Source organism: Puntigrus tetrazona, chromosome 4 (genome assembly GCF_018831695.1).
Source record: "Puntigrus tetrazona isolate hp1 chromosome 4, ASM1883169v1, whole genome shotgun sequence".
In the NCBI taxonomy this organism is placed as follows: domain Eukaryota; kingdom Metazoa; phylum Chordata; class Actinopteri; order Cypriniformes; family Cyprinidae; genus Puntigrus; species Puntigrus tetrazona.
Window position 1 is genome coordinate 14460609 of NC_056702.1, and position 22741 is coordinate 14483349.

Sequence of the window (22741 nt, forward strand, 5' to 3'; positions counted from 1 at the left end):
ACCCACAGTCACACCACAATGTCACAGCTCGGCAAACCGTGCACTGACCGAGCATCAAGTAATTAGCCCTATTTTAATACCTCTCTGCCTCTACCCAGCCAAGATTTTCATTCTGCCTAAAAATAAACTCAGAGATGTCCCTTAGTCGGAGATCAAGAACCCTGGTGCCATGGTGTGACGTGTTGCCGAAGGCTCCAGCTGTCAGGAGCCAGTGTACATCCCCAGTCGTCTGTAACAATTACAACTATCATTAATATTAATGAGTGCAATTTCATGGTCGCAGGATAATAGCAATGTGCAATGTGATCACAGCCATGAAAGTCATTTTTTCCACAATTTTACACACCCTTTTTTTATTTATAATTTTTTAAGAAGGGCCGTTTTCTGTAACTGTTTAATTCATCATGGATAAAAGACTATGTACACAATGGTTATAGAAATTTATAAGGCAGTTAATGCCATAATTAAGACAAATCTGTGTGTAAATATTACAATAATATAATCTATGATATACAGTACTGTGGCCTCAGCTGTTGTGTTGAAATATAAAAATGAATGAAAAAAGCCTGTTCTGAGTTATTTAATGCAAACTGCAAATAATAAAGTGCACTTAATCATGATAAAGCAAAAAAAAGTTTGTTTGTTTTAAGGAGGATCTTTTTGTTGTTGACAGCTACAAATTTTTGGCACAGATGCATCTGTGACTTGCATTACATATTCTCATACTTGAAAGCTATAAAAAATATAAGACAAAGTAAACATTGCATACAGATCTTTGTTATACAGTGTGTTGGATTGGGACTGTAATGTAAAAAATAAATAAATACAATTTTTTATTTTATTCTTCTTTTAATAAAATGCAGTTTATTGACAATGCATAGCTTCTTAATTGCAAACTAACCTGCTAAGCAAACTAAGTCTATGCAACATTATGCAGAATAATATGAAATTGGCGAATTTGACAGAGGCATGAAGGCAGGACATGAAGGAGCTCACCTCCACTGACACTCCACTCTCTCTGTGGCCCTGCTGGAAGTTGTTTTCTAATCCTCTATAATGTATGGGAAGCCTGAATCTCCACTTTTGTAGTGACTGTTGCATGTGTTTGGTTTGCAGACCTTTGAGTGGAAGAGCTCATGTCAGCTCTGTGGAAAGTAAGGTTCTGTTGCCGAGGCAACCCCGAGCTAGGTCTGGTGATTGGACTTTGGGGAGCGCAGCCAGTTGTCACTGCAGCTTTAGTGAAGACATTTCCTAGTGATTTCCACACTAATGATCTTTTCACTTCAAGTAACAATAATAAGGTCAGGAATAAACTGGATAAACCACTTATTTTTGCACAGCAGATGCCATATACTAATGCCATGCTATTGTGTCAGTTTCATATAACTAACTCAACCCGTCATTGCTGAGATATTTCGATCCATCCAGTCTCATGGGACTATGTAATAATTCCATATCAATTCATATGATGAAAGCATGCATTGTTTTTGCTCCCCTAAGAGAAAAGAAGAAACAACAACAACAGATCGTCTGGCACAAAAAGTTTGAGGATCTCAACTTGGTTGCAGGTTCTAACTTTCATTTTATTAAATACAACCAATGAAATAGGAATAAATAATATGCTTTTTTTACTGCATTGACAACACAGTAATAACAGCCGTATTTAATAGTAATGACTGGAATAAATGTGTGATTTTTTTCTTCTATGTTTATTGCCTTAACACACTTGTGAGCAATGAGTGAATGAGACTTTGTGTTATAGTATATATCATTGGCGGGCCATGCATTTCACACCTAGGCCTTCAGTGACATCCTACATGAACCAACTCTTCTTAATATCATCGTAATGATGACATAACTGTAGAAATTATATTTTAATATTACAGTATAATATTTTAGCCGTCATTCAGATCTTTAATATTTAGATTTACAGAAGGTGAATATTATTCATAATGCACTGTAGATCTACAATAACACATTCTACACAGCATATACTATAATAAACCTGAGAAACATTAATAATACTTAAACATAAATGCTTTACAGTGATGCTGTTTGCTAGCTTAGACTATAAGCTTTGTGATCATCCAATCAAAGGAAGAGATATGCTGATGTTATCGTAACCCTGCGAGATGGCCAAGTCTGATTCCTTAATGAAATGTTTTTATTGCCATTGATTTTTTTTAAGCTACAAACACCTAAACTGTTAATTCTGAAGGCCTTTTGCAGATTTTTTTGACCCTGGCAACACGACTGCTGAAATATAATTGGATAAAAGCTCTAATATAAACATATACTACTGGAAGCAGTGAAAAGCTGAAATAAAGAGAATAGAATATTGGATATCATTTTATACACATTCATGGAAAATTATATTAATAATAACTCTGATAGTGTTTAGGCCAGCAGAGAAGGCTTTGCTGGACCTGACAGCCCACCACCGGTATATATCTATGACTGTATATCTACAGTGGCATCACTACTTTTAGTTAACTAGCCTAGGGAAGAAAAAACAACAATATGCATCTATAGGATTTTTCTCTGTTGTGTAGACCTGCAGTTTAGTGAATTATGGTGCCCCCATTGGTGCTTGTGTGCATTGCAAATATCACTAGGGGGAAAATTGTATGTGGATGTTGCAGCATTTGATTACTAACTACTACAGATTTTAAATAGCTACCCAAACATTTGTCAGCATGATGCACATTTAGCTATTTTAGTTTGTCTTTCCAGAAAAGAGCACTATGACCTTGTCAGATTGAAAGCATGAGAGATTTAAAAAAAAAAGTGGCATCAGTCCTGAATCTCTGAATTTGCTTTAGTGCATGTGTGTGAGAGGGTTGGGAATGGACAACACAAAAAAAAGATAAACATGCAGGTAGTTGACCTAGAGAGCTGCCGTTGTTCAAATGGCTGAGTTGCCTTTAAATTTGTCCAGGGACGTTGTAGCGAGAAGTATAATACACCTGCCAGTCCCAGTAAGGGCTGGGTCTCTGACAGGAACATTCTGTTCTCCGTTTAAACACAAAGTGCCATCAGAGTGGAACAGAATCGGAAAATGCTTCCATTCTCCTCTGAGTATTTCAGAAGACCTCTCCAGAGAGAGAGAGATAACTCTAGCATATGGAGAGGGCATTACAAAAGCTCAGAGAGAAAGTGAAAGAATGCAAGAGAGAAAGGACACCGAAGAAGAAAACACATCTAACTTCCATTTCTCTGAGAGGGGTCTCAATAGAGGGCAAATTGATTGCCTCATCTGGTTGCAAAAAGTAGATATCTGAAAAACTTTTCCCGAAGACTCCATTGACAAATTAACTATTGATTAGTTGTTTACAATTTAGAGAGCAATGCCAAGATGGTACACAACAAACCTGATGATGGACACCCAATAATAGTTAACCACATCCCAAACTCACTACATTGGTTGAACTAGTAATGCTATTTTGCTATGGTTAAGACTCTCTTCCAAAAATAGCTAGATTTGGACAGCATTAGAGAGCCAGAAGTAGTTCATTGAAAAATAAATAATTCATAAAAAAAAAAATCTGCCTGCACTTATTGTTTTCATAATCACTTGTACACAAACATACCTTTGTTTACCGCTAGCTTTCCATGGCCAGTAATAGCACAATGATAATTGTGTCAGGCAAACAGTGCTGATGTTTGTAAATCCAGCATATTATATAACAGGACTCAGCAAGGACTGCCTAATGACACGAGGCACAAAAGTTTATTTCTTGCATTTCAAGCCTATATAAAACTAAGTTTTTTTAACAGGAAAAGTGCAAGGCACAAAAGATAACTCAATTTGGTGATTTTGCAGACAGACTAGTTTTTGTACACACCCCTCAAGCACACACGCGGAAAGCTGCTGTTTAAAAGTATAAGTGCTGAATTAAGTTCTTTGTCATGTCCTATGGGATGGTTACATTTATGTATTTATATTCATATGCATGCAAATACGGGAGACAATAAATGCAAGGTCATGTGAATTCCAAAGTTCAAGTTTGGTAAACTATGTTCTGCAAATTTGTATCCTGTAAAGACATGACGCAGAGAAAACTAAACTATAAAAAAAAACATTAAATGTAAACATTAAGTGTAGCATCACATCAAGGTGGAGTTTATTAGTCATTTCCAATTTTTGGCTCTGTTATATGTTGAAACCTTATTGGTTTCTAAACTTCTTGGGCAGTAAAAAAAAATAAAAAAAGAAAGAAAGAAACCTTGGCATTAAGCCCTGTATAAATAATATTTTATAAAAATAAAAAAGAAAGAAAATAATGGTTTGCTATCAGTTATTTGTAATGCACAGCACTGTGTTTTTTTTGGTTTTGGGTTTGTTTTTTGTACAAATGTACATATTTGTCTACATAAACTGTTATATAATGTTCACATTTTCAGATCATTTTCTGTCAGACCTTATTATTATTATTATTATTATTTTATTTTATTTTTTTATTGCTGTTATTCTTGTGTTGCTTTATAGTTAATAATTAAATCTTATCCAAGAAGCATTCCTCAATTAAACTTCTAAGCAGTTACCTTTTTGTTATCTATCAGAACAAGAGGTTGCTAGAATGCCTCAAACAACATTACAGCATAACTCTAGTAACCTTTACGACTCAAACTGATTTCCCTAAATGTTGAATGTTGAAATTCCCAGCCGTTTCATTATCGCCTGACATTAGCTAGCTTACTTAACACTAAGTGCCCGGATTCATCGGCACTACAGATAATTATGAAATGTCATTATGTGTGTGGGGCATATCCAATTATGGTGATTAACTTTTGATTGTGGGCTATGATCCTGACAAGTCAAGTGATGTATTAATCGACCGGTTCTATAGTGTTTAAAGTTGCTGCAAGCTAGAATGTTTATATATGTTACAAAACATACGATTTTGCTTCTCAAATGAATTTATTTTGTTTTTGTGAGAGGCAAGTACACCATCTAAAAACCAGCTCAATAAGACTAGTAAACCACCTTAGGCTGTTTGGGTTGATCTTTTCAGCAGGGAAAGGTCCTTTAAACCTAACAGTGAAATAAAAAAGAAGCCATGGGAATAGGGTCAGAGTTAAGGGGCAGATTCTGATCTGGAAGCTCAGCACAATTTCAAGAAGAGGGATCGTGGCCTGATGCAGTAATGCAGGCGTATCAGAGAACATAGATCCGACAGAGAGGCTTAGCAAAGCATTACTCTAAATACATAAATAATACTCTCTCTTCCCCTGCAGCCGCAAGCCACGCTCATTTATTGTCTCAATAAAGCCTGTCTGTGAGTCTGAGCCCAGGTCATCAGTCACAGAACACCTAAACTGGGTCAAGACCCCAGGGGCCTATACAAGACCGGTTCGGTCCACGCTCCATCTTCAGAACCTGAAGTGCAGGTGGGGCATAAGCAGAACATAACACCTGATAGAGACCTTTAGAAGACTATGTGTTTGCCACAGCGTATTTATGCAATTTAGTAGTACAGGCATTAAATTATTAACATAAACTATATATTTTTTAATTGATGGATAAAGTATTAAAGTGAATAAAATAGATATTGATATATTCTAAATGAAAAAAAAAATAAAGATAACATTGCGTATACAAATATATTATGCAGTTAAATATTCATTTTAAAAATAATTCGTCATTTTAATTACGCTCTCTACAATTTGGTTGGTTTTAGTTAGTTAGATCCTTTCGGAATACTTTGCAGTTGTCACTTAGATGGGGGTTAGCTAAAACGCTATCGCCTGAATAAATGTAAAATAAACACAGATAATATGTAATTGCTGATCTAAATAATAGTGCAAATGTAAATTCAAATTGTACAGCTAATCTCTTGGGCTTTTCATGACAAACATGGAAGTGATAAATCACAGGAAATGTATACTTTAGGCAAGTGTGTAGCCAGCAGTACTCTGCAATACATGATATGTGTGAATGTGTGCTGTTTACACCTCAGTAATGTGTGAATTGAGCTGTGAAATGTGCATGGACATGGGGTCACAAGGTAGATTTAAAAATTCTCTGCCCATGGGATAAAAAAAAGGACAGATTCAAAATGCAGTCTTTTACTCTTACTCAACTACAAAATGTATTTCTTTTTTGTTTTATTCTAGTTTCCAGTAAAATTGTTAATTTGGAAGCTTCGGTGTAAAAATTCATTTGAATGGGACAAACATTGCTATGTTAAAAAAAACTGAAAGAAAGAAAGAAAGTAAACTAAAATAAATGAAAAGATCAAGTAAAGTAAATAAGTCAAAATATTTTCACCATTGTGAAATCTAAATGCATTAATATTTCCAGTCCAAATATGTGAATTAATGGGTGCACATGTATGTCTGTTTACTTTAATAACACAAAACCTGTGTGAGCCACGGGGCACTTTTATGAACTAGACATTATTACTTTTCTTTAATAATAACAGACTCCTTTAAAACAATTTCAGTGCTGCCAAGCCTATAACAGGGCTCATATAGCTGCAATAACATTACTGCAGGGTGCTGCTATTGAATTACTACAAGTAAATTGATCCAGGATAAAGCCGTAAAATAGTCAGCATCTTAGGGCAGATAATCATTACAAAGCACAAGAGAGAACAAAATCATTTGAAAATCATTTTCATAATAATCTAAATGAGAAATCAAAAAAGGAATATTATTGTGTAAAATATACAACATACATATAAAGAAGTGTTAATATTTTACACTACTTTCTCAAATAAATATTTCTTGTTTTGAGGACACTTTTAGTTTAGTTAAGAAGTAACTTTTTGCAGTGAGGCTTTGCAATGGAGTCTGGAGTCACTTTCCTCATAGATATTATGCTTCGTACTGTCAGACTTTTAAATGATTTCTTTCCGCGTCGCCCATGTAGGGGTTGACATTTCCACCGTTGGCTCGTAGCTACTCCTGCTGCAGGGGGGAAATGTCAGCACGCATCTGTGAGTCCATGATATCACTCAGGGTGAGGTTTGCAGATGCCGGGCTGCAAGCACCGGTCCGCACGGCCCCACAGTGCAACCAAACAGACAGACTGTCTCGGCAAATAGTGCTGTGCCAAATGCGCCTGCCAATTAGGGTTCAGCCTGGCATTTACCAAACAGCAGTGAGGATAAATACACCGTCCCCTCCGTACAGAACGAGGGTCTGTAAACAATAACTCATTTTATCCCACAAAAAAAAAAAAGAATGTGAATATGCATAGAAAGGTTGATTAAACAACAGATGCTGCATCTCCATTTGAGGTTTCAGCTTTTAATTTATTTTCATTTTTTTGAAGAGAATATTATTTAGCATTGAATTGGAAGGATGGAATAGTTATGACAACAAAATATTTTGACTAGCTGCATTCTTCAAAATATATTCAATTAAACAATATATAAATAAATTCAGGAGGATTCTGAGGCTCTGTATCCAAGCCAATAGTTAAATGTTAAGACAAAATCCATAACTAAATTACTCATCTCCTTTTAATTACTGGTGTTTGCTAATGCACAGATTCAGAAATGTATTATTAATTTACTACTAATTTTCAGTATAATCAAACTTAAATATTAGCCGGACAATAAAAAAAGAAGTAAAGCAATGTAAGAGACTTATACCTAAGGTGGTACCTGCGTCAACTAAAATCATGGCAGTGGGCTCTTTTATTTGTAACCAGTTTTGTTTTTAAATGTAACATTTTCTTTTTGTGAGTGAACAGAATATGCGATACATATGATATATATGAGATATTTAATGTATTGTAAGTGGTAACAAGATGGTTTTAGAGGCATTGAACAATTTGTGACATGGTGGAATTAGTGTTGTACATACAATCAAACTATGCTAACCAGTATAAACCTGACACAATGGTTTAGACAGAGTACGTTTTTTTTTTTGTTTTTAACTCAAAATTAAAAAAATGTACATTCAAATATTCAACAGATGTTTACTTCATTCCAATTAAAAGCAATATAAACAACACATATGGTTAATGTTTGACCTTTACCTTTGCTAGATCTCATTTTTTAATTGAAGTACTACAACCTTGTCCTGGAACAGCAGAAGCAAAAACACAACACTCACACTCTCATAGACTCTTTCACTGTCACACACACACACACACACACACACACACACACACACACACACACACATACATACTAATAGCAGGTCCACAGGAAGGTACACAGGACCTAAAATTTCTACACTTATTAGCCCTGGGTCCAGTAGACCTGAACATCCTGTATATAATATAAATGTTCGATCTGTGGTCATAAAAAATAAAATAAAATAAAATATAATGAATCTTATCATTTTTATTTTATTTTACTTATTTATTTTAGTCCCATAGAACTGAAAATCATACAAGGGTTAAGAGAAAAAGAGAGAGAAAACAAAGCAATGACCCACAAGGAGAGGAAAGTGAACTGACAATGGCATGCCGTGTTGGAATCGCCTGTGCAAAAATGAAGACACACTAAATTTGCTTAAAAGGGTCTTTGAGCTGTCATTACTGCGCAGCAGTGCTGCTGCGAATTTTAATGCGTGAGAGCAGAGAGGATGGGCACCCAGCCAGGGACATGAAGAACATGCGCATGCCTGTCACCAGAGCAAGACTGAGGGACCCAAGACTGGACCAGACCACTGAAGCATGGAGACACTATCTTTGAATAAAACTTCAAATCTAATTCAGGGTCAAATACGCTTTTAATAATACCTTTAATAACCAGAAATAAGGTTGTGAATTAAGTGCTCAAAATGCCATATTACAGCATATATGTTTGGTTATTTCATTTAGCATAAATGTAATTTAAAAAGACCTATAGACCGTATCAATACATTTGGACAATACATAAAGTCAAATTAAAACAAAACCAAATGTTTTTTCTTGTTCAATGAAAACAGCAGAACTGTAGAGATTCTGTAGTGATTGTTCTTAAGTGCTGAAGCATCATATCATGAATCACATTAATAATATGCCCGCATTTTATTACATTTTTATTTATCTATTTTTACCAGTGTTACATCAGATGACTTTTCCTAGATTATACATATTTTAAAATGCATAGTTACTATCAGATCTGGCTAAGCTCTTGCCCTCTTGTATATCTGCGCTCTCCTGCCAGACCTTGCTTCTCTACAGCATTAGGTAAGATTTATTACCGAGGGTTCCTGGCTGTTGACGTGAGTGTGATAAAGCATTTCAACAAGATGAGTGTCCCAGTGTGGGTGTAATGATGTTATACCTTCTCTTATCGCCTCCAGATGAACTGTGCGTCTAGCCCCATCCCAGAGGCAGATTACATCCAGGTTGTTTTTATTTTATAACGTAGAGTTGTCCTTGAATCCCCACTCACACCTGGAGAGTGACTACGCAGTAGTGGAAAGTGTCTGAAAGTTTGAACAGCCCCTTGCGGAAGTTGTGACCCTGGATGAAATTGATTAAAATGTTGCAGTAGCTCAAATTAACTGGCTATCGTAGCCTGTCAGTGATGTATAACATCAGATTATGAGCACTGTGATTACATGCACCCTGTTTCTTAAAATCATTTCAGTCTGGGTGGGTTTTTGCAGGCATCCAATTTCCTTTATGTACAACTGGATTAATAATTGGTGCTAACACAGAATCAAATTGCTTAGGAGGGCATATTACCGTATTCAAATGATCACAAGGCGCTCCATTATAAACTGTTCATGAGCTTCTCGGCCAGATATTGTTGTAATCAAGACACTGACATCCCAGAACAGAGATTTTGTTCAGATATTGCATAGTGTGTTATATATATATATATATATATATATATATATATATATATATATATATACACATACACACACACACACACACACACTCACACACATTATGAAGCAATTAAGCATTCCAGATGGTAGTATGTTATGTTGCTGTCACATGAAATGATACCTTTGCATTTTCAGTGTAACAAGTGGTTTGTAGTTTTTATCTCAGAAAATTAAATCATTTATTTTGTATTTAATAAAATAGTGTGCAATAACTTGGAACTTGGCTTAACCAGTAACCACAAAGATGATATGGAAATTGTCTGAACCACCAAAGAGGAAGATGACTTGGAACTAGATTGAAACAGAAATGAGGAAAATTACTTGGACCTGGATGATAGCAGTGGAGATGATAGTCCAGGAAATATTATATCATCCATCAAATAAATAATTATATTGTGCTCCAGCTTCTTGTACACGCCTCTGTGATGGGGGTGTGGGGGGAGCTTTGTTTCATGCCAACAAACTTGACTGATCTGCCATCGATGGCTGTCTAAGCTTGTTACAATGTTCTGTATTCCTCCATTACACCTAAAATTAGGCATGATTGCGCCCCCTTTTGTTTCCTTTTGGCATCTGAAATTTACAAAAGTGTCTTCAGAAGTGAAAATGCAAATCAGCAGCTAATTAACTTGTGCTCTGATTACTCTAGCTCTCTTTATGTCTCTAAATATTGATTTTAGAGATGCGTTACATCAAAAGCCATATAAGAATAAACATAGTAAAACACTGCAGAACATTTTACATTATGATTACTTCCTTGTGTGTGTGTGTGTGTGTGTGTATATATATATATATATATATATATATATATATATTTCAGTTGGTAAAATATCATACATGGCTCTACATATTATATAATTGTTATTGCACATTTTTCTTCTTCATATTTTTGCAACATTTCTTTCTTTTTCTAAAACTGTAACCTGACAGGTTTTGCTTATTGTGGGATCTACAATATATGACACATGGTCACTGTAACAGTTAGAGTTTAAACAATGCAAAACGTTTGCATATGTTTTAATATATTGCACTTACATAACATATTTTTTTACATAATATAATCAGCGTGTAAAGTTTTAAAAGCAATAGCTATTGTAATGTAAATTAGTATATATAGAAACTGTTACTGTCTCTCCCAAGGGACTAATGCTAATGCAGGTATGTTAAACTGACCTACTTTTATATAAAAGTGGGCATCCATAATGAACATACATCTGTGTGAGAAATCTGACAAACCTTTATTTATTTATTTATTTATTTTTCATTTTTAATCTAATTTCAGTGCTTTTGAATGCTAAACTGTTAATTTTGCGATTATGTAAAATGCTTCCATAGGGTAATGTCTTTCTTTTAAGAGTAGAAATCATGTTATGTCATACACAACACTAGTTCAGTGTGTTACAGTAACCTCTTTTATACTTGACAGGCGGGGACAGCTCTGATGGGGTGAAAAGTGAAATCTTCTGACACATGCTTGTAGCTAACTCTAACTATAAATGGTATCAAAAGAAAGTAGTGCATTCAGTCTAAAAGGTTTAGCTATAGTGCCATTGTATTTGGTTTAGTGTAATTTGGTGGTGATTTTTAATCGATGTGTGGTGCCAGTTAGCAGTTACAATAGTTTGTTTGTCACATAATTATGTATGTGTTTGTTTATCAAGCAGAAAGTTGCATTATACTGCTTATCTTAAATTTGAACAGTATAGATTGTTGATTATCATTTCCATCCTAAAAAACTTTATGTTATGAAATATATTTTCTTAATTGATACATTCTTAATTGCATAAATATTTATTTTTTTGGGGGGGGCTACATTATGTGTGTGTATATTCAGTGTTTCTACTAGCCTTCCAGATCATATCATTTTAACCTTTTCTCTGGTCTTGTTCCACAGCTCGTATCGTGAAGACCAAGCAGTGGTGTGACATGGTGCCCTGTCTAGAGGATGAAGGCTGTGACCTGTTAGTAAATAAATCAGGCTGGACTTGTACACAGCCCAGCGGCAGAGTGAAAACTACAACGGTGAGACATACTTATTCTCATAATCACTGTCAAATGTCACTCTGTTTACAGCTCTTTTTGATTCTGTAATGTCACATACAATATTATAGAGTGAAAGGGGATATACATACTGTATATTTAAAAAAGAACATGGAATAAGACTGGATGTTATACATCTGGATCTGTTCTGCATGCATATATTATTTACTTACTATATTAATGAAGATAAATAGGTCAATGACAGTTGTTACCTATTTATCTTAAGATGTAGGCATAGGATCATCTTTTATTTTAAAATTTTCTGAAAATCCCATATTTAATTGTGCCTTGTTTGAAACAAAAATGACTCGGTCTGCAACTATTTAAAATAAAGCTCAACCACTCTTTCCTAATGTTACGATAAGACGAAAAGTAATGCAAAGACTGCTTTTCCACAACTTGGCACTGTGATGACTCTTCAGAGCCATCTTTGTCATTTGTGTAGGCCTGCATTCATCTCTTTGATTATGAAAACAACATGTGCAAATCAGTGAGTGAGTCTAAACAGGTAGAGATGTAGAAGCGGGCATGTTGATCTTCTTTTGTGGAGGAGATGTTTAGCCACACTGTTACATCATAGAGAAGCACATTCCACAACGCATTGTTTTGGCAGACTGGATTTAACATAGCTTTCTTTAGAGAATGGAAAAATTAAGTAAAAGGTTTCAAATCATTTATTGGTATGTATCACAACTCCAACACTAGTCACATTAAATAAGACGGGCAGCAAATGTTGGCTTATTTGACATTAACTGTCAAATCCCTGTGGAGTTCTTCTGACTCTATCATAGGACACACAGAGCAGTTATAATCTGACTTCTCTCAATGAGAGGATGTGTTTATCAATGGTAATTAGATCACGCTTAGGGCTAATTATGTGAACAGATGGGTGATCACGGCAGGTATGTAGACGAGACATAGGAGAAATATGAGGAAATGAAAAGGTGGGAACATAACGCTTTCAGCTCTTGTCTGCTGCCATTACCTATTGAAATCTTTTGTTTGTGTGTATTTATTATGAAAGGTTTTGTTGTTGTTGGTCCTATGATTGTAATTTTTGACTAAATGTATTAGGTTTTACTGAATAATAAAAAGAGTGTAAGCTTTTATTCAGACCTAAGTTTTTTTTGTTTGTTTGTTTGTTGGTTGGTTTGTTTTTTGTTAATTTAACTTAATTAAATTAAGTTCTTCTCAGCATCTCACAAAGTTGTCAGCATTTTTTTTTAAGTGCAATAAGAAAAATACATATCACAGGAATCCATCATTTAAAAAATGTTGCTGGATCAAATTAGTAAGATTTGTAAAATTTAAAGAACAGTATTAGTTATCTTAGGTGGATATTAGCAATTGTTTCAAAGTGACCTTGTACTATGCACCACAAAGCCTCACTCATTCATTAACTGCAGGGTATTTGTATTATTATTATTTTTTATAAATTACATAATATATTGTGCCCTGGTACACATGCTTAAATTGTTCTTGTTTTTTTTTTTATTTTTTTATGTTTTATTTTAATTTATTTTTTTGTTTTGTTTTGTTTTTGATTTACCATTTTATTTGAAGAGCCATTGTCAATGAACAAAAATAAATGAATAGAAAAAATCAAGTAGGCTGGGCTAAAATGAGTTTCTGCTATTCAGTAAAAGAATGAACACTAATCAACCAAGAGTCCCTGTAGGCCCATCCTGTTTGAATAAACATTCATTACTGCTATCATGTTTGTGATTTGCTCATTCTTTTCTACTGATTCATACGATTGTGTCTATTCTTTCAACAGAAAATTAAACAAGCAGTAGTCATCTCTTGTAGATTGTCGGTCATCTTATACAGGTGGCTCAATGTTATTAGACAGCCACTGATGGAGCGACCAAATCACCTTACCTTATCTGATGAAATCTCACACAGTTTAGTTAGAAGGACAATTGAAACGAATCAAAGGAGGGGAAAGAGTAATGAAAGTATTACAGAATACAAATAAAAATAAGACAATGACCCTATATACTATATTTAACTCTTTCTAGTCTTTTCAGGTTGTTTTTGAATCTGAGTACAGAAACTGTGACTAGTTGACTTTGTTGTAAAATGAAAAGTGCACATCATTTGGGGGAAACAAATATTAAATATTACATTTGTTTTTTTTTTTGTTGTATATATATATATATACTGTATATAAAACTTACTTTTGTTGTTCATTCATTCATAATTTAATTAATTCCCTGTAATGCCATGAATAAAGATGCTTCATGGTCAGTAAGGCAGCATTCTTGGATATCATTACAAAGATAAAAAAAAGCTTCTCATGGTATTGTAGAAGCTTTTTTTAACAGAAAAATACTGTGAACGTTTATACAGTTACAACAAGACTGTATGTTCAATGTTTTTTTTTTCAAATAGTTGTGCTTGTGTTGCAGAGCAGAGCAAATTTGCAGAGCAAATTTCTGGTCTCAATCAATCAATCAATCAATCAATCATTTTTATTTATATAGCGCTTATAACAACACAGGTTGCATCAAAGCACAGAGCACAAAGCACAAGTCTCAGACACGTCAGGTGTACATACAGTGTTTTGAAATAAAATGATCAAAAAAAAGTTTCTTTTGAATTAATTTCCAGCATAAAGATTCTCAAAAATGTAGATTGTCTTACGGATTTTGTTAACTGAACTCATTATGTTTGCTCTTTTGTAAGGTTACACCACATTACTCCTTAATTCTCTGATTATACCATCAGAGCGAGAGGGCTCTTAATCAACTATTCTATTAGCTATTAGGTTGATTGTGTGGTATTTAACCATAGAAAAGGGTCCTTGAATCTGTAGTATCAGTGGAGTTCAAGACGAGAGAGAACTGCTGATTGCTGTAATCAGCAATCTTTCACATGCAAACAGAGAAATCATTTGCTCATCAGTGATGCCTTGGGTAAACAGGGTTTTGAAAATGTAGGGGCGTCCCTAGGTTTTAAGTACTGTATTCAGAAATGTGTGAGATTAGTTGGTTAATGGAGATGAACGGAATACTTCATGCCAAAAAAGTGAAATTCTTTCTTTACTCTTCATGTCTTCCAAATCAGTAAAATGCAACAACCAATGACACTCAGTGTATTTGATGTCCAAATTTTAACTTTAGGTAGCAGAACTTATTGCATTAATCTTTTATCTTCTACCTTGTTCCCTTTTGGAGCTAGTCAGACGTGGTTACCATTACCTTTTGTTGTCAGATATATGTTAATATTTCTTGTAATTTCAGCTGTTGTGTTTCATGAAAAGAGGGAGTATATGTGAAACAACATAAGGAAAAGTACACAACAGCTTTTCAATTACTTAATTATTTGAGGTAAACATTTCCATTAACAACGCTGAAGTGTGTGAAGAAGTGTGTTTGAAATTGTCTGCCTTTTCAAACTTTTCTGTTAAAAGTGAACAGACAGAGGATACTAAACACACGTGGAGGTCATGGATGACACATGCCAAAGCATTGCCGCTGTGGGTGTTGGGGTCTGCATAATTGATCCCAATGCGCCAACGTGGGACCATAGGACACATCCTTGCCTGGGCTTGGACAACATCACCATGGAGACGACAGCTGCTTCTCCGTGCAAGCACTCAGCCTCTGCAAGCCATTAGCGCCCACTGCCAGCTCCTGTCTAAAGGATCCAAGTCAGCACTGGTCACCAAGAACTTCCATTTTGAATCTAAGAACATTCACCATCTACTTGGGTCATGTTTTAACACCGTGCAGTCTTTATAAGAACTAAAATAAATCTAAAAGGAATTTATGTTTGGTCAGATGATGGATTTGTCAAACTAAACGGATGGTTTATAAAGCACTGGTGCCATTCTTCTGTATCTCTCAGTGCCCAAGGCTGGCTATTTTACCCAGACAATCCAGGCAGTCTTTACAAGCTCTTTTTGTTACAGTGCCTTGCCAATGTTCCATTTCAAGCTGCCAAGTCCCAGCCTCAGCAATTTGTTAAAAGAGACGTATAATGTTAAGTACCTTTTAAAATAACTGTTCATTGCTACTATCAACACACAAAATGTCATATTTACACACAGTAGAATTAAGTCAAAATGTGTTTAATTTTAAACTCACATCAGATGAGGAATTCATTTTTTCAATCATTTTTTATTATTATTATTTGTTATATTAATTTATTATTTTTTCCCTAATGGGACTTTTCAATAGTTTCCACAAGCCTGCATTTATGCATGTATGCATTAATGCATTTATTTATTTAAACAATCATTTTGTTACTTCTGTTTGCACAACTGTCTGTAATTTCATGGTGTTACATGAGCCGACATCATCTGAAAACAGACTGTGAGAAATACAAGTTAAAAATTGGCATGTACAATGCTATGGCACCAGTCTGTTCTGTATAAAATTATTAATGAAACAAATACGTATTACACAATCCCTCAGCTATTTCAAGTGATTAATTTCTTCATATGGAGCTGTGATACTGCAATTCCCTAGATGTTTATTGGGAAATGCAACATGAAAAGCATGATTAAGATAAATCCAGTTATAGCTTTGAACGGCTGCATGAATTTCCCTCAAGGGGCAAAGCTGCATATTCTGCCAGAAGGAGTTTAACATACTCAAACCCTTCACACTACACCAACATTATTCTTTATGATAGATACTGCTGAGTTCAGCAAATATTTATCACTTTCCAATCATCTCAGCTTTCTGTCTGAATGATATCAGCAGTTTTGTGTGTTGTGACTTAAGCCTCTCCATGATGGTAAAATATTTAATAAATAATATATATATTTATTTTTTTCAAATTCAGACACAATAAATATAAAAGGTCCAGATTCAGCTGAGAGGTTCAGATGCAGCTAAAAGCTTGTTTATCACATCACTCAAGTGGAATCCTTACTAGATACTACCACTGCCTCTGAATAGGGCTGGGTAAGGATCAAGAAATTTTAAGTTGATTGATAAAGTATAGTTTGTTGAAAACACATATTTGAAAATATTCAAACAAAATTTTCTTGCATTCTCTGTTCTGTTATTCTGCACTTTTTATTATTGTAAATGATGCCCCACAACTTGCCATTATGATCCATTATGATGCATTAGTTTAAATTTAATACAAATGTAACATTTCTCATCTCAAGACAGTAAAGCTTTATTTTAGGTAGAATGATATATATATATATATGTGTGTGTGTGTGTGTGTTGGCCAGAGTCTGCCATTAGTAGGTGAGAGTGAAGTCATGTAAGGAGGAAACTATTAATTTAATCTAAAATAAAATTAAACAGTGAACTCGTACTATATATGGACAAACTAAATCTTGCATGCTCCTGTACAATATACTCTCAAGCTTTTAGTTCATCTTTGTTAAAGTTTGTGGTAATTCATATGTAATACAACTGCTAAACTTTTACTAGAGATATGATATTAATATGATTTTGCAGTAGCAGCTAGCAGCTACATTGCTCCAGTGCATTAGCAATAGCACACTTTTGTCCTCAGCATCTACGCTCTTGGTTCATTTTGTCACTTTTGAGTTCATTTTCATACTGATTTTCTCTGTTGTTCCATATTCAGAATTAGTAATGTTTTCAGCACCTGCTAAATCCATGAATATTTGCTCCCCATGCAAGTGTCAAGAGTTCATTATTATAAATTAAGCAGCAGCCCATGTTGGCAGCATTTGGTACCTTTTTTCGGCCTGGCAGTAGACTATTTAGCAGATGGCACAGAGCGTTTTCTATGGCAGGTGCTCAGAAATGCAACAGTTTTAGCTCGATTACAACAGGATTGTAATATCTTTGAACATCATAATCTATTTGAGCATTGCATATTTAAATTGATTATTCTTCCACCATGCCTATTGTCCAGAGCCATTTATCTCATCTAGAAAAAAGTTCACTGCTCTTTGAGTCCATGTTAATGTATAATGACTGTTTTCAGCCTGGAATTTTTTCAGTTTCACAGTGTCTCTTACTAGCTGGCCAAATGTGCTTTTTAAGCAAAGTAGTCAAATTGGAGTCCTGATAACAGAAATAGCTCATCTGATCATAGCTGCTTTTCTCTTCTCTTACCATCAATAGGCTTTTTGTTACCAAAGCACACCTGTATTACATGCCAAAGAGCTCTGTCATCAGCCCCAGAGTAAAAAAAAAAAAATAATCCATGTATGGACTGACTGAGCCAGATCGCCATGAAATTGAACAGTTAAACAAGAATATTTTGGCCCAACATCCACATGGGTGTTTTGCATGGTTTTTGAAGTGTCACTTTTGAACAATTTATCCCCCTGCTTTATATGGACTCACAGAGACATCCAGAGTTATTTTTCTACAAATCTTGAATCTGTGTCATGAGGGTGAGCAAATGAAATTTTCTTTTTTTCCTTTTTTTCTTTAAAAAAACAAACAAACAAAAAACATAAATTAACCATTTTAAAAACAATAAATGTCTGCCAACTGGTGAAACAGAAAATGCTTGCAATATATTTAGAGCACTAGCTATTGCAATTCACAACACTATTGTTTCTGATTGGAAATGGATAGATAATTTAAATAATTTAAATAGCACCTGCTTGACAATGTCAAGTAGACCAAAAGGTACTCAGAAGCCACACATCATGTTGAGATCTAATGAAATTCAGGAACAAATAAAAAAAAAAAATTAAATCTATCAGTCTGGAAAAGGTTATAGGTAATTTCTAAAGCTTTAGCGTACCACAGTGAGAGCAATTATCCATGAATGGCGAAAACATGGAACAGTGTTGAATCTTCCTAGGAGTGGCCAGCCAACCAAAATTACCCTAAGAGCGCAGCAACAACTCATCCAAGAGGTCACAATAAACCCCACAATAACATCCAAAGAACTAAAGGGTTCACTTGCCTCAGCTAAGGTCAGTCTTCATGACTCCACCATAAGAAAGAGACTGGGTATGGCAGAATTCCAAGACGAAAACCACTGCTGAGAAAAAAGAACGCAAAGGCTTGTCTCAGTTTTGCCAGAAAACAGCTTAATGATCTCCTAGACGTTTGGGAAAATACTCTGTAGACTGACAAAACAAAAGTTTAACATTTTGGAAGGTGTGTTTCCTATTACATCTGGCATAAAAGTAACACAGCATTTCAGAAAAAGAACATCATACCAACAGTAAAATATGGTGGTGGAAGTGTAATGGTCTGGGACTGTTTTGCTGCTTCAGAACCTGGAAGACATGCTGTGATAAATGAAACAATGAATTCTACTGCCTACCAAAAAATCCTGAAGGACAATGTCCGGCTATCTGTTCGTGACCTCAAGCTGAAGCGAACTTGCGGCAGGACAATAATCGAAAAAACACCAGCAAGTCCACCTCTGAATGGCTCACTTTATCTTAAAGGTCCCTTATGAATATTCTGTTGACAATAAGTAACTTTGCACCTCCATGTCAACTAACTTTCATTAAAATGTTAGAAGAGTATTAGTAGACTGGTAGGGTTAGGTTTAGAATTTAGAATAAGTTCACTTGAAAAGTTACCAAGAGGAGAATGTCTGTTGGTAGATCATCACAATAAAGAGTTGACATGTAAAGTTACTTATTACCAACAGAATTGTTGGTCTCTTATTATCATAAAAGACCAACAAAATAAAGGGACTTTGGAGTGGCCTAGTCAAAGTCCTGCCCTGACCTGAATCCTATTGAGATGCTGTGACTTAAAAAATGCAGTTCATGCTCGAAAACCCTCCAATGTGGCTAAATTCTAACAATTCTGTAAAGATGAGAGGGCCAAAAGTCCTTCACAACGCTGTAAAAGCCTAATTGCAACTTATCACAAACACTTGATTGCAGTTGTTGCTGCTAATGGTGACCCTACCAGTTATTAGGTTTAGGGAGCACACACTTTTTCACACAGGGCTATGTGGGTTTGGATTTTGTTTTTACTTACCTTCATTTAAAAACTGCATGTTGTCTTTACTTGTGTTATTTTTGATTAATAATTAAATTTGTTTGATTATCTGAAACATTAAAGTGTGACAAACATGCAAAAAAAAAAAAAATCAGGAAGGGCCAACACTTTTTTACACCACTGATTTAGATTTTCTGTATGTTTCTGGTTGATTTAGGTGTCCTAACAGTGGGAGGGGTTCCTGGAGCGCTACGAGAAGAGGCCTCTTGCAGCTTCGCCCACCTGCTGTAGATACTTGCTATGTCTCATCGGCTTAACACCTGCCTCTGCCTACTTGTCTGTGTCTCGGCTTTGTAAATGGGCAGCACCCCCTTGTGCCACGGAGAACATACTGTACGTTCACAAAGCGCCTCACGGATGGTGGTACAGTAGGGGCCTTGAGGACTTTAAGGACACAGCACAGGACAATGAGGAACCTACCCTATCTGAGACTCCAGACACAGGCTTTATGGGGCTCCTCCAGCGGATCTGGCCTGATCCGAGACTGTGAACCTAACTGCTCTGTGAAACGGCTTTCTGCTGGAAGATGTTTTTGGCGCTCATTTTTTACAGACCAAAGAGGAAAAATAATACGCAAATAAAAAAAAGCATTGATTATATGAGCGTGGACTAAAGGACAGATTTAGGCACCGAAAAAAATATATAAACCTAAATGTAGAGAGAGAGATAGTTATAGTTATAGAAAGACTATGCTATACAGCAGTGGTCTACAAATGGAAACGCTGACATGGAACATTAAAACGACTGGGTTAACCTTTCCCATTTATCACAATCAGAGGAGAACCTTTAATACTTTACAGGCATTTCCTTGAACTGAATCAACCATTGTATTCCAAGGATAACAAGGATATAGATACTGTGCACATAAAAACGTCAACCAATTGAATTAGCATTTTTCAGTAGCAACATTTTGGATGGTTTGCATTAAGCATGGAAGGTTAAATGGAAGAGTACCCCATTGCTTATCATCAGAAAAAATTAAAAAAGGAACATAAAAAATGTCATTTCTGATTACCAGGAGTGAAATATGTCATTATATGTATTTTGAAAGGCCTACGAGTTATATATTTAACAGTTTTATATGTTGTACCTTTGTAGAGAACCTTATTTAACATGAATAACGTTGTGGAAATGACAGATATAGAATGTGGGTAATGCTCTGCTCCATAACGCAGACCTGTCTTACTGTTTTTGTTTAAACTCAAGTAGCAATTTTTTTTTTTTACATGTTCAAAAACATGACCAACCACAGGTTCTTAACAAGGAAGAAAATGGACAAAACACACACAAAAAGCAATGATTTATTGCAGAAAAGCAAACATTCAGTTCCACATATTACAGTCATAGAAACTGCTTTTAGCATTTGTATTGTAAAGGTTTGGAGAAACCCCCTTCTGTTTGGGCTTTCTGGGATTGATTTTTGTGCTTGTGTTTGTTTGCACAGTGCTCACCTCAAAGTCTTGACACCTCCAGAGACAGTTCAGAAAGTCTTAGATTCATTTACATTAAATACTTTTTTATTATAAAATATTTTAAGAATAAATTAAATAAGTGAAAATAAGTTGCTAAAACAAAATTGTAATATCTTGATGTTTTTGGCTGTTTCTTTCCCATTTTAAAATGAGCAATGCCTGGTTTGAAAGAGATATGTAATAATATATCTTCATTTGGAGGCCATATGATGAACTGATTCAGATTTGAAAAGAAGTGAGGAGACTGAGTGGTAAACTCACCAAACAAGGAACAGTGTGAAGAATCCTTTCTTTTCTTTTTCTTTCTTTCTTTCTTTCTTTCTTTCTTTCTTTCTTTCTTTCTTTCTTTCTTTCTTTCTTTCTTTCTTTCTTTCTTTCTTTCTTTCTTTCTTTCTTTCTTTCTTTCTTTCTTTCTTTCTTTCTTTCTTTCTTTCTTTCTTTCTTTCTTTCTTTCTTTCTTTCTGCTTTTCACTAAGCACCTACATTCCAGTTTGACCAAAAGCTAAATGTGTTGAAATAATAACAATAACAACAATAATGTAATTCTTATAAATTTGGGCAGCTTAACTTTGAATTATTTAGCTTTTTTAATGTCTGTGTATTTTTTTATTAAATTTTTTTTTGTGATCATGAGAACAGTATTTCATCAAGAAGAGTGTTATAACCAAGCATATATTTAAAGAAATGCTGTTATAAAGAGCACACTTTGAGTTAGGTACCCTAATAACAATAGTGAAGTAATTCTGTACAGTCCCAGATTTTTGGTATTTCACAACCTATAACCGGCCTGCAAAATTGCAAATTGCCAATGGCATTATTCTCCAGGTTTGTATAATTACACTGTTAAAACAATGTGGGAAGAGTGCAAAAACTTTGCATCAACTGAACATTATTTTAAAAGTTTTACCCTTCCCCCATTTAATAAGTTGGTTCATTCATTTTGTTTTCTTTCAGTGGCAGTTCATAGGTAATAGTCCTGTAGTATCAAAGTACTTTGGCATTATCATCTCATACCATCTTGGTACCACAACAGTCATTTCTGTAGAGGGGTTCAGAATGAATGCAGAAACACCCACACACCCAAATCCACAGGATAATACAATGAAAACAAGATACAGCTTTATTCATATAAAAGTTTTAAATTAAGTTCAATATAACTGAGTACTGAGTCAGTTAGAACAAGCAGTGTACATATATACAAATTCTGTAAAATACATCATGTCATCAAAGATATCTAATTATTAAATACAAGCTGATTAATAAGCTTGTACTTTATAATCACTGCTGGCAGTGATGATTGAGTCAACTCAGAAAAACCTACTTTAATATAACATTTTTTTATTTCTATTTATGCATGCATGTATGTTTGTTTTAGAGTTTCACAGGGTTTTAAAGGTTAAGGATATCTTTTAGGTGATGCATCATCATCATAATGCTTGTGGTAATCTACTATGTACATTTGACTATTATTTTTATCAGAACAAAACAAACAAACACAACATTGTTTTTAATTGATTT

The 22741-nt window shown here is 34.8% G+C and overlaps 1 protein-coding gene across 2 annotated transcripts in view; it reads left to right on the top strand.

Moving 5' to 3' along the window:
* Positions 1-21853, top strand: part of tafa5a (TAFA chemokine like family member 5a) — an 82338-nt gene extending 60485 nt beyond the window's left edge. For both annotated transcript variants that reach the window (XM_043236203.1, XM_043236204.1), the window contains exons 3-4: positions 11681-11808; positions 19909-21853. In XM_043236203.1, the coding sequence (XP_043092138.1) occupies positions 11681-11808; positions 19909-19917 (137 nt within the window). In that variant the 3' untranslated portion in view covers positions 19918-21853. The remainder of the gene's footprint in view (positions 1-11680; positions 11809-19908) is intronic.
* Positions 21854-22741: the final 888 nt, after the last annotated feature.